This window comes from Mus caroli, unplaced genomic scaffold (assembly GCF_978045245.1).
Source record: "Mus caroli unplaced genomic scaffold, Mus_caroli_1 scaffold_6, whole genome shotgun sequence".
Lineage (NCBI taxonomy): Eukaryota > Metazoa > Chordata > Mammalia > Rodentia > Muridae > Mus > Mus caroli.
This window is the reverse complement of record NW_028227261.1, coordinates 4327270-4339677: the sequence shown is the minus strand read 5'-3', so window position 1 is coordinate 4339677 and position 12408 is coordinate 4327270. Positions and strand designations below refer to the sequence as shown.

General features: G+C 51.3%; 1 protein-coding gene across 1 annotated transcript in view; it reads left to right on the top strand.

Moving 5' to 3' along the window:
* The window catches only part of Dnajc11 (DnaJ heat shock protein family (Hsp40) member C11), a 48537-nt gene that overhangs the window by 31978 nt on the left and 4151 nt on the right, over positions 1-12408 (top strand). Inside the window, exons 5-11 of the mRNA XM_021160017.3 lie at positions 3067-3195; positions 4424-4546; positions 5233-5306; positions 7830-8019; positions 8114-8199; positions 8535-8651; positions 11470-11625. Of these exons, the coding sequence (XP_021015676.1) occupies positions 3067-3195; positions 4424-4546; positions 5233-5306; positions 7830-8019; positions 8114-8199; positions 8535-8651; positions 11470-11625 (875 nt within the window). The remainder of the gene's footprint in view (positions 1-3066; positions 3196-4423; positions 4547-5232; positions 5307-7829; positions 8020-8113; positions 8200-8534; positions 8652-11469; positions 11626-12408) is intronic.

The window sequence follows — 12408 nt, the reverse complement described above, 5'->3', positions numbered from 1 at the left end:
GTTTATCTTAGCTGCTTACTTTGGCCTGTGCCTGTGATCCTGGCATTCAAGGAGCAGAAGCGTTGCCACAAGTTTAGGACCAGCTAGTTTGAGGTTTGGTTTTTTTTACTTGTTTTTTTTTTAATTAATTTTAAAGATTTATTTGTTTATTATACATAAGTACACTGTAGCTGTCTTCAGACACACCAGAAGAGGGTGTCAGATCTCATTACACATGGTTGTGAGCCACCATGTGGTTGTTGGGATTTGAACTCATGACCTCTGGAAGAGCAGTCAGTGCTCTTAACCACTGAGCTATCTCTCTAGCCCTAATCTGAGTTTTAAATCATAGGCCAGCCAGGACCACATAGCAAGCAAAACCCCGTCTCTAAAAGAAAAGCAAGAACAGGTCTGCCAGGCAGTGGTGGCGTACGCCTTGAATCCCAGCACTTAGGAATCAGAGGCAGGCGGATCTCCCTGTCTCCAAAAAAAACAAAAAACCAAAAAGAAAAAAAGAAAACCAAGACCAGGTCTGTCTTGTACAGGATTGGCTGTTGGCTCTGCTCTGTGGGAGACATATGGAGTCCTTCAACTTGTAGCCAAGAAGAGGGAGCTATCCAGGCCCTCTGAAAGCACAAAGTTGGGGAGAAACGTTTTCAGGATGGCAGGTGTTTGATTTTGCCTACACTGTCTTTGAGGGCTCAAAAGATACTCCTGCCTCCAGCAGCTGGGACTGTGGCTGTGCACCACTAAACCAGATCCTAGGCTTTAAAGGATCCAGCTCCAAACAGCAGCTCTCCATGGCCCTCTGCAGCCCCAAGTGGCCTCTTCCTTGCTCCTTCGTTAGGCTCCCACGAGGCCGTCACTTATGTCTGTCGTAAGTCTGTGCTCGCACAGCCCCCCTTCTTGGGGACACTGAGTTACTTCTGGGGTGATAGGACCATCCTGTCTTTAGTTTGGCGATGGTTCAGTGAATGTCATCATCTGTCAAAACCCTGAATCCTGCAGGCCGTGGCAGCCCCCATAATCCCCACCCCTGGGGTGCAGGCAGGAGGATTAGAAGAACGGAACTGGTTGGTGCAGGGGATCCCACTGAATAAGTAAAGACCGTTACCCAGATCCTTCCGTCAGATTATGCACGTTTTATCTTCTGTTCGATAGAACTGTTTCCCTCAAGTGGGGTTTGAGAAAATAGCACGAAGACAGGAGAAGTGGGGTTCATATAGTCCAAAACACTGAGAGACTTGGGGCTTTTCAAGGGTTGGGGCCTTCCAGAGGAATTTTGGTTGTGTAGAAACTTGTCTAAACATTTCAGAATTATTTGGCAGAACTCTTATCAAGGTGGAGGTGGAACATGTCAAATTCCAGAAAAGAGATCAAGACATGATCAAACCAAAGTTTTACAGAAAACAAGAATGGACTTATTTTGACCTTGTAACAACATAGTTGGATTTGTTGTTGTTGTTGTTGTTGTTGTTGTTGTTTGAAACAGGGTTTCTCTGTGTTCCTGGAACTCAATCCATAAATGAGACTGGCCTTGAACTCACAGAGATCTGTCTGCCTTTGCTTCCTGGGTGCTAGGATTAAAGGTATGTGGCACTACTGCCTGCCTGACACAAGATCATTTTTAATCTAACAATGGTGTCAGCCTGGTCCATGAGCTTACTCCTGTCATCCTAGCACTTGAGAATCAAAAAAGCCCGTATGAGTAACAGGGTGAATTTAGACCAGCTAGACACAAAGTGAGTCTGTCCGTCTTGAAAAATAATAGGCTGAGAGAAATGAAGAAAAATGATGTGTATTTTTTGGTGGGGTGCACACACTCGCGCGCGCGCACACACATACACACACACACACACACAGGGTCAAGATACGTACCTGTGAGAAAAGCCTTACAGCTTTGAAGGAAATGATGAACATTGTTTTTCAGAGTGAGCATTTTTTTAATCAGTGTTCTATCTAACTTTATGTTAATTTGGCACGGGCTAGAATCATTTGAGAGGCAAGAACCCCAGTTAAGAAAATGCTTCCATGCCGGGCGGTGGTGGCACACGCCTTTAATCCCAGCACTCGGGAGGCAGAGGCAGGCGGATTTCTGAGTTCGAGGCCAGCCTGGGCTACAGAGTGAGTTCCAGGACAGCCACGACTACACAGAGAAACCCTGTCTCGAAAAGCCAAAAAAACAAACAAACAAAAAAAAAAAAAAAAAAAGAAAGGAAGAAAGAAAGAAAATGCTTCTATAAGCTCGGGCTCTTAAGCAAACCTGTAGAGCATTTTCTTGATTGGTGATTGATGGGGGAGGATGGGTGGAGCTACTACTGGGCTGGTGGTCCTGGGCTCTATAAGGAAGCAGGCAGAGAAGCCAGTAAGCAGCATCCTCCATGGCCTCTGCAGCAGCTCCTGTCCCCACGTTCCTGCCCTGTGTGAGTTCCTATCCTGACTTGCTTCAGTGATGGACTGTGAAAGTGTAAGCGAAATGAGCCCTTTCCTACCCAGTCATGATTCCCACGTCGCTTTTGGTTGAGGAGTTTCATCACCACCATCGTAACCCTAACCAAGACAGTCATGAGCAAGAGTTTGGCTTGGCGTTTCTTGTGAACGAACATGCTGCCTTCTGTGGCTCAGCTGAGCCACAGGAGGCAGAGCAGTGTGTGAGCACGTGTGCGCACTGTGTACCTGCTTCTTGGTCTGACAGAGCAGTGTGTGCATGTGGTGTGCCTGCCTCTTGGTCTGGCCGGACTCTTGAGCCTCAGAATTGTAACGTGGTTTTGAAGTGAAGGTGCTCAGACAAAGCCAGTGTCGAAGTGACATCCGAGAGGGTCCTGTGCGGTCCTTGCTCCCATGTCTGGCCTCTGGTGCATACTCCTTCTGTAGATGGGCAGGTTGGCTCTTCCCGTGGAACTGGTGTTTTCTGGCTCTGATAGACCAAGGCATTCCGCAGTGTTGTATTTGAACTGTGACATTCATGCTGTGTGGGCTTGGGCGCACTGTCCTTCCGTGAAGTCGGATGCCTGAGCACTCTCCGCCTCAGTGCTTCCAGTCCACAGATGCCGCACTTGGTGCTGACTGCTTGCTTTTCTGCCCCAGGGAACCATCAGCGTTGGAGTAGATGCGACTGACCTTTTTGATCGCTATGATGAGGAATATGAAGATGTGTCCGGAAGTGGCTTCCCGCAGATTGAGATTAATAAAATGCACATATCCCAGTCCATTGAGGTAAAGCGCACAGGTGCCTCTCCACGTGCAGCCTGGGCCTGACTTAATGAGGCGCAGCGCCGGAGCAGCTGGGTGGGAGTCGGCTCAGGGGTGAGCCTCATCTTTATTTATGAAAGCCTGCAATTAGCCACTGAGGGAGGGAAAGAGAACATGCAAGCATGTTCCATTTGGCCTTGTTTGTTACTGCTTTGCTCACACACAAGGCAGCTGCGTACCAGTGCTCAACTCCCAGGGTCCAGGTCTTGCCAATTAGGAATGCAGTGGTGTAAGCATAAAAGCCCAAGGTCGTGGTGATTTTTGGGAGAGAAGGCAGCTCTGGCCAGCGGATTAATTCTCAAAGCTTTTCTCAGTCTGTGTACTCGACGGTGTGGGCGACAACAGCAGCTGTGGTCCTGAGCAGCCTCCCTCCCCTGGGTGCAGTAGGATCAGGCCACTCTACATAGACACCAGGGGCCCTGCCTCCAAGGAGTCTGTCTTTACTACCCAGTGTATGGCTCTATCCCATGGAGTTACTCCAGGAACCTTGCTGCTTTGAAGAACCCTTAATACTTCAGAGCCCTAGTGTCAAGCTGAAACTAGGGAACCCATTATAGGAAACAGCACGTTATGGGACCACACATGATGGGGTCTCCATGTAGCTCCTGCCGTGCTAAGCTAGACTTGGTGTCCAGCCGTTCCCTGTGGGTTTTGTAGATTCTCCCTTGAAATTCTCAGCTCAGCAAGTAACTCAGCAGGTAGTGTCGCCCTGATAAGAGCAGGCTGTGGGGTTGACCCAGGACTGCATACATAGAGAAATGAATATGGCTGGGCATGACTGTACCTCCCAGCACTCAGGAGTCAGGGCACATAGCTAGAGCCACCTAGTTAGACCCTCTCAGAGGCAACGCTTCATAAATGAAGTAGCACTCGGCGGTGGTGGCGCACGCCTTTAATCCTAGCACTCGGGAGGCAGAGGCAGGTGGATTTCTGAGTTCGAGGCCAGCCTGGTCTACAAAGTGAGTTCCAGGACAGCCAGGGCTATACAGAGAAACCCTGTCTCAAAAAAACAAAACAGAACAAAAAATAAGTAAATAAATGAAGTAGCGCCTTCGTGGTTGCATGCATTGGTGTGAAGGGAGAAGAGACCAGAGCAGTTGAGCAGGCCGCCTGTCCCTGTGTGCTGACCTGCTGGGGGACCTGTATTCCCATTGCTTCCGTTCACTTGCTACCAGCAGCTGTCTTCTCTTAGGCACCCTTGACAGCCACAGACACAGCCATCCTCTCTGGAAGTCTCTCCACCCAGAATGGCAACGGCGGCGGCTCCATTAACTTTGCGCTCCGACGCGTCACCTCGGCGAAGGGATGGGGAGAGGTGAGAGCAGCAGGACTCTGGTGTCCACACGTGGTCCTGCAGTGAGCAGCCACACTGCCTGAGGTGCTCAGGGTCCTAAATGCCCAGCGTCCCGGCACTGCTTGCCACACCAGAGAGATAGATGGGCTCCCGGGGGTCCCCTGAACTACTTAAAGTTGGGATACGATCAATGTCCTTTGCAGTGCTACCCTGGCAAGCCAGTGTCCTTATTCGAGCTGACCCTTTGCTGTACCAGCAGAAGGTGGTGGCAGTCACAATGTCTGGTCCATGGTTAGTGGCCGTGAAAGAGCCAGCACTGCTGAGCAAATGCAGCTACTACAGTAAAGAGACGTCACAAGTCACCCAGGCAGACAGGACAGACAGGATGGACGCACCAGGGAGACCTTCCTGTCATAGGAGCCAGCACTACAGGGAGCCGTGTGGAGTTACACAGCTGCCCACAGCAGAGGGTGTGGACCAGCAGTCTCCTTTCCCTCTGACCCGAGCCAAGGGAGGTCAGAATGCAGGACTCACTTGTCTACAGTCGGGGCTCCCCGTGGATCTGGGACAGAGAGAAAACTGAAACATTAGGGGTCTGTCCAGCCCTTGTCCAGAGCCTGGCCAGGTGCAGGCCAAGCCCCAGGCCTCTGCTATAGGAGCAACAACAGCAATGAATGCTTTCTTTCTCTGTTTATTTTTCTAAACAGTTGGAGTTTGGAGCTGGAGACCTCCAGGGGCCTTTACTTGGTCTCAAGCTGTTCCGTAATCTCACACCAAGATGGTAAATATGAGGATAACTCCTGTTTGTGTTGTGCTGGGTTAACTGAAGATGTTAGAGCCTGTGGATCCTGGTGATCATGAACGTTGGAAGTGGTGTGAGCACAGCTGGGCACGTGCCATGGGCAGCCTGTAGCTGGAGAGAGATCTGTAGTGGAAGGCAGAGCCCAGCCCCAGCAGACTTCCTTCTGTGCTGAGAGGCTCCCCAACTTGGGACCACTTCTAATCCTGTGGGGACCATGAAACAGTGTTTGTAGGAGGCAGGGGTTATGGCCTCTGTAGCTGATAGAAACACTCGCGCCCCCCCCCCCCCCCATCCAGGTTTCTGTCCTACCTCTTTCCCGGCTGCTGTAACAGACACCCTCCCTGCCCGAAGCAGCTGGGGGAGGGCTTGATTTCAGCTCTCAGTTGCAGATAGCAGTCCATTGTAGTGGGAAGCTTGGCAGGGCTGACCTCATCACAGCTACAGTTAGGAACAGAGAAGCCAGGGGTGGTGGCACACACCTTTTATCCCAGCACTTCAGAAGCAGAGACGGGAGGATCTCTGTGAGTTTAAGGCCAGCCAGGGATAATCTGTCCTCACTGAGGTAGAACATCTAGATCGGCCATGTCTCCCTCCAGAACTCTCTGCTCCATGGCCACAGCCAAACGCAGTCCTAAAGGTTGCTGAGTCAAACCAAGCATGTGGTAATGCAGAAGTGGGAGGACAGTCCGAAGCTGAGGGCTATCCTCGGCTAATCATGGAGAAAGGTCAGGGGGCTGGTGAGATGGCTCAGTAGGTAAGAGCACCCGACTGCTCTTCCGAAGGTCCGAAGTTCAAATCCCAGCAACCACATGGTGGCTCACAACCACCTGTAATGAGAACTGATGCCCTCTTCTGGTGCATCTGAAGACAGCTACAGTGTACTTACATATAATAAATAAATAAATAAATCTTAAAAAAAAAAGAAAGAAAGGTCAGAAGCTGAGGACTATCCTCTGCTAGTCATGAAAAGTTAGAGGCCAGGGGACCCAGAAGACTGTGTCAGAACAGAGTTGCTGGGTAAGATCAGGGTTAGCGGTGTGTGCACATGATCCCCACTGCTGTGAAAGTTGCTGCAGGAGCATTACAAATTTGAGACTGGTATGGACCTATGGACCCTGTCTTAAAAACCAGGAAAGACAAGCATCCCATCATCTGAGAGGTAGGAGCTGGGGGAGTGGGAGTCTAAAGCCAGCCTGAAGCCCTGTCCCCCAGAGCACAGTGTCTGACCTGCTTATCTACCCACCACAAACCCTAAGTCTGTGGGAAGCCTGGGGTTGCACTCCTGTCTCAGCTCCTGAGCTGCTCTTGAAACTAGCTGTTCATTCTCTGCTGGAGCCCTTAGCTCATGTCGGCTGAAGCACAACATGGCTGACTTCCAGACAGATGGCGGACATCGGGCTAAGAAATTGGCTCTTATTCTTTAGCTGAAGGAAGCTTCTGGAAGGGAGCATGACGTAATGATGATGTAATGATGACGTAATCATGATTAAAAGTGCTGGAGAGATGGCTCAGCAGTTAAGGATTGCTCTTCCAGAGGTTCCGAGTTCAATTCCCAGCAACCACGTGGTGGCTCACAGCCATCTGTAATGGGATCTGACGTCCCCTTCTGGTATATCTGAAGACAGCGACGGTATACTCATATATAGTAAATAAATAAATCTTTTAAAAAAAAAAAAAAGCTAGTGTATGGTCACCTTCATGGTACAGTGCTATCATCTCCAGAGAGAGGTGACTGCTACGCAGTGGAGGCTGGGTGGGCTGTGTCAGACTCCCTCGTTCCTTACTGTTGAAATACCTTCTTGAACCAGAAGGGGGAGCTGCTCTGCCTTTGTCTTCCTGCAAAGCTGCTTTGCTGTCATTTCGGTTAACTAGTTCATAGCAGGGATGAATATCAGGATCCCTTGGGCAGGTTTTAAAAGTTGACAGTGTCTAGAGAAATGGCTCGGCAGTTAGGTGCGCTGGTTGCTCTGGAGGAGTCCTCACACCCACATAGCAGCTCACAATCGTCTGCAGCCCCAGTTCCAGAGGACTTAACAAGCATGCATGTGGCACACACAGGTGAGTGTAGACAAAGCACTCACACATAAAATGATGTGTGTGTGTGTGTGTGTGTGTGTGCACGTGCATGCATGGGCATGCAGGGGTGCTCACAGGCACACACATGCTGACGTCCCCCCAGGACTTCTGGCTTTGTCTGGTGCGTGGTTGAGGAGGGTGGTTCTCCTCTGTGTTCATGTTGATGTCACTTGGAGGCTGTCCATGCTCCTAGGATCTTGAGCCCCAGGACCGCCTGTGATAGCTCAGCGCATAACATTTAGAGGCTCTAGCAGAGTGGATGGCGGGGAGTCAGGGTCCCCAGGGGGAGACCTAGAAGACTTCTGCTTCCTGTGCCTTGCGCTGCCGCTCTCCTGACTTAGAGAGGTGTTCAGCCTGACTAGAGGACCCGATGGAAGAACTAAAAGCTCATGACAGCTGGGCCCTTTCTGTCTGTGTCCCCCCCAGCTTTGTGACGACAAACTGTGCTCTGCAGTTTTCATCCCGTGGAATCCGGCCTGGCCTGACCACTGTGCTAGCTCGGAACCTGGACAAGAACACTGTGGGCTACCTGCAGTGGCGCTGGGGTATCCAGTCAGCCATGAACACCAGCATCGTCCGGGACACTAAGACCTGCCACTTCACAGTGGCCTTGCAGGTGAGTGACTAGAGGAGCTGGAATCGAGGGAGTGTCGAGGGAGTGGCTCCTCGTGCTTCTGAGCCCTGAGGCTTTGTTCCTCTCCTCTCCTCAGCTGGGCATCCCTCACTCCTTCGCACTCATCAGTTATCAGCACAAGTTCCAGGACGACGACCAGACTCGAGTGAAAGGGTCCCTCAAGTAAGTCTCGCCCGCTCGGCCTCGCGCACGGTGAGCCAGCTCTGGAGGGCTTGCAGGGAGGAGCTGTGGTTGGCACCTGCATGTCATTCTCATGTGATGCCCTGATTGCCTCTTGCTGGGTGGGGTTTGCTGCTCTCTAGCCAGCCCTGAGAGAGAGGCCCTAGTGCTAGAGACCCTCCAGGGTCTCCCAGGTCTGCCGTTCCCCACAGGAGCATCGTGCTATGGGCTGCCGTTCGTGATGTGGACTAGGGGAGGGAGGGAGGGATGGGGACTCACGTGAGCGGGCTGGTGGGCAGGAGGGGAGCTATGCCAGCAGCTGTGTTCTAACCCCACAGGGCAGGCTTCTTTGGGACGATAGTGGAGTACGGAGCTGAGAGGAAGATTTCCCGACACAGCGTCTTGGGTGCAGCTGTGAGCATTGGCGTCCCTCAGGGTGTGTCTCTCAAAGTCAAGTAAGTTGAGGCCGAACCTTGCTACTCAGGGCATGGGATTTAATTCTTGAGTGCCATTGGTTCTGTCTCAGCTACGTGAGCAAAGGCCAAGGGACCACAGACACGACAGCGAGTTAGCCGAGGGTAGTGCCCACCTTCCCTGGTGAAGCCACTGAAGACCACTGGGCCCTCAGCTCACCAAGCCTGCCCAGTGCCACCCTGGGCATATGCGGTGTCAGACACCTTGTCTGAGAGCATGTGAGCACACCCCTTTTTCCATGCTGCTCAGTTCTTGAGTCATGCCGTGTGAGTTTGCCGATGGTTTGGATGTTGTGTTTGAGATACAGTCTTATATAGCCAAGGCTAGCCTGGAACTCAAACCTGGCATCCTCCTGTTTCAACTCCCTCAGTATTGAGCTTTTACTTCTAGCTTCCTGCTTTGCTCATTTGTCTACTATACTACGGCTGGGCTTCTTCCCCGGCTCGCACACTCGTAGCGAGGGAGGTAGCCTTTGACCACCTGGAATCCTTTGCATGCAGAGGGCAGCTATCCACGTTCTCCTGCCTTGGTGTCAGCAGCTTCGCCTCTCTGGCCTGCCTTAGGCTGCTTGTGCCAGGGCTCTTGGACACCAAGCTGTAGCTCTTTCTTTCTGGCTGTATCTTCCTATCTCCCAAACAGGCAACTCTGTGGGGAGCAGTCCTTGTCTTCCCATGTGGCCATGCTTTAGTACCATCATCTACAGTTTTGGTATCTGGATGGAGCCTTAGAACCCATGCCCTGTGAATCCCAAGGGGTGGCTGTGCTGTGTTTCCGACCTCCTCACCTCAAGAGCCCCATCTTGGCCTGCTTCCTAATACCTAGCTCATACGCACAGTGTCCCCTCGTATCCGTGAATAAGCACATGGATGGACCTTTGATGGGGATAACGGAGGACTACTTGTACAGATACAGCCAGTGCTGCGTACAGCTGTTCATACAGTATTTATATTAGTCATGTCTGCAGTCCTCTCCTCACACCAGCAAGCCTGCGAGAGGACTGCCTGGAAAGGGCTTGCAAGGAGAAGGTGGTCTGATCCCGCAGAACCCATGTCAGCAGTCCAGTGTGACAGCATATGCTGCTATCTTAGTGTTGGGGCAGTAGACACAGACCCACCATGCCTATGATTTGCTGACCAGCCAGCCTAGCCTGCTAGCCACCTTCCAGGCCAATGAAAGCTCTTGTCTAAGGAAAAGAAAACGAGAAGCAACTCATTAAGAGGGGCCCCTGATGTCTCGAAAAACACAAGAAAGAGTGACACCCGAGGTTGTCTTTGACCTCCATACCCAGGTATCCACACGCACACACACACACACACACACACACACACACACACACGCGCGCGCGCGCGCACACACACGCGCACACGCACGCGCACACACACACACACACACACACACACACGCACGCACGCGCGCACACACACACACAGTCTTGAGTACTAAATTCTATAATTCAGGTTCTAATGAATCAAGCTTCCCCCTTCTGGCCTCTGCAGGTACTGCATGCACATGGTGCAGACATAATGCAGGCAAACACTCATCACCTACATCAGATCGTTTTTAAAATATACTTACTGGTGGGGATGTGGAGGTTTTACTACCATTTTGCATCTCTGAGCTGAGGTTCCCATGACCCATTGGTCAGGTTATGTGTGCCTTCTTCGTCTGAATTGAAAGCTCTGGCAAGCCACGGACATAGCTCAGGCACTGAATTCAGAGCTGGGCTTGGTCTGAGCACTTTTGCATATTCCCAGGGAGAGGCTGTCGCTCTGTGTTTCCTGTGATGATATTAACTGCCCAAACAATTTTTTTAAGGATTCATTGTTTTTTTATTTTAAAGATTTACTTATTTACTTTTATGTATATGAGTGCACTGTAGCTGTACAGATGGTTGTGAGCCACCATGTGGTTGCTGGGAATTGAATTCGGGACCTTTGGAAGAACAGTCAGTGATCTTACCTGCTGATCTTTCCAGCAGATTTATTGTTTATAATTATGTGTCTGAGTGTGGCTCTGTACCTGTAAATGCAAGGCTTCTTGGAGGCCAGAGGCGTCAGATCCCCTGGAGCTGGGCAGCTACAGGCCTCTACGCCCGTCTTAACTGCTAAGTTGCCTCCTGCCATTAACTAGTTATTGGAGTTGACTGTCCTTCACCCTTGACCTGAGAATGGTAGAGCTCGGATTTCCAAGTATTGTGTACATGATAGGAGTCTTGTGGGCAGGACCCAAATCTAAAGGCACTCAGTTTCTTAATGAACAACTTGTCTGTATCACCTTCTGTTAACATTGCTGCTTTGTTGCCCGTGTTGTAAGGAGTGTGTAAGTCTTGAGATTTCCCAGTGTGGGTCTGTTCCTGTCACCTGACTGTGTCATCCTATTGGTAACGAGTCCTTTCCATCTTTTTAAGACAGGGTCTCATTAGATAAACCATGCCAACCTCAAACTCACAAAGATCCAAGGGCCTCTGCATCCCCATTGCTGGGGTTAACAATGTGCATCACCGTGCCAAGCTTGAATCCCTCCTAATAAAAACATTTTACAACCCTGCAGTCCCTTTATCTTCTACTCCATCTACCAGTTTAACCTGGTGCCTTCTGAAGTCCTTGACTTGTTTGACACACCTCACTCCTGACACAGGCTGTCTCTGGGGCCTTGGACTCCAGTTAAGCATCACACGCACTCAGCTCAGCCTTGGGCCTGGTGTGCTGGATGCTGAGAGCTGCCTTCCAATGCAGAGAGCCCACCTCGTCCCTGGAAGACCTGACCCATCCTGTGGGGTTTGCTCTTGTGTCCTCGCAGGCTGAACAGGGCCAGTCAGACCTACTTCTTCCCCATCCACCTGACGGATCAGCTGCTCCCCAGCGCTGTGTTCTACGCCACCGTGGGGCCGCTGGTCGTCTACTTGGCAGTGCACCGGCTGATCATCAGACCGTACCTCAGGGCTCAGAAAGAGAAGTGAGTCTAAATGGGGATCCCATGCCTCCATCTTGTCTAAACTGGAAAAATGTCACAAGTTACACCCACAGAGTGCTTAGCATGGTGCCTGGGTCTGGCAGGCACTGGTCACTGGTCAGGCAGCCGTAGCCGCATCGGGGACCTGTGCTCCCCTCCCTGGCCAGCCGTCCTACTTTGTTTCTTTTTTTTGTTGTTTTGTTTTGTTTTTCCAGACAGGGTTTCTCTGTGTAGCCCTGGCTTCCTGGAACTTACTTTGTAGACCAGGCTGGCCTCGAACTCAGAAATCCGCCTGCCTCTGCCTCCCGAGTGCTGGGATCAAAGGCGTGCGCCACCACACCCGGCTGCCATCAGCCCTCTTTACTCCTAGACTTGTCATCCTGTCCCTGAGCTTGAACTGGAATGCATCAGTTCAGTGCTGCACAGACTTTTCAGGTTCTATAGGGAGCCCTCTGAGCATCCCTCCAAAAACAGAGAGGTCCTCAGAAATGCTTAAGCTTGAGAGGAGGATGGGGTGTCCTCTGGCTGCCTGTGACCTCCGTGTTACACAGTGCAGGGACCCGGTTCCTTGGATGGATGTGCTCCATCGGGTCTCTGACGTGACTGGGCTGACCGTGAGCTGACCGTGAGCCCTTGTGTCCGCTTGTAGGAACTGGTATTTATGTGCATCCAGAGTAGTGGGAATCACCCCTGCTCGCCGGAGCCAACTCCCAAGGAGACAGCATTAAGGATGCTCCCTGGGGCAGGTGGGCAGGGAAGGTGATTCCAAGCCAAAGGAAGAAGCAT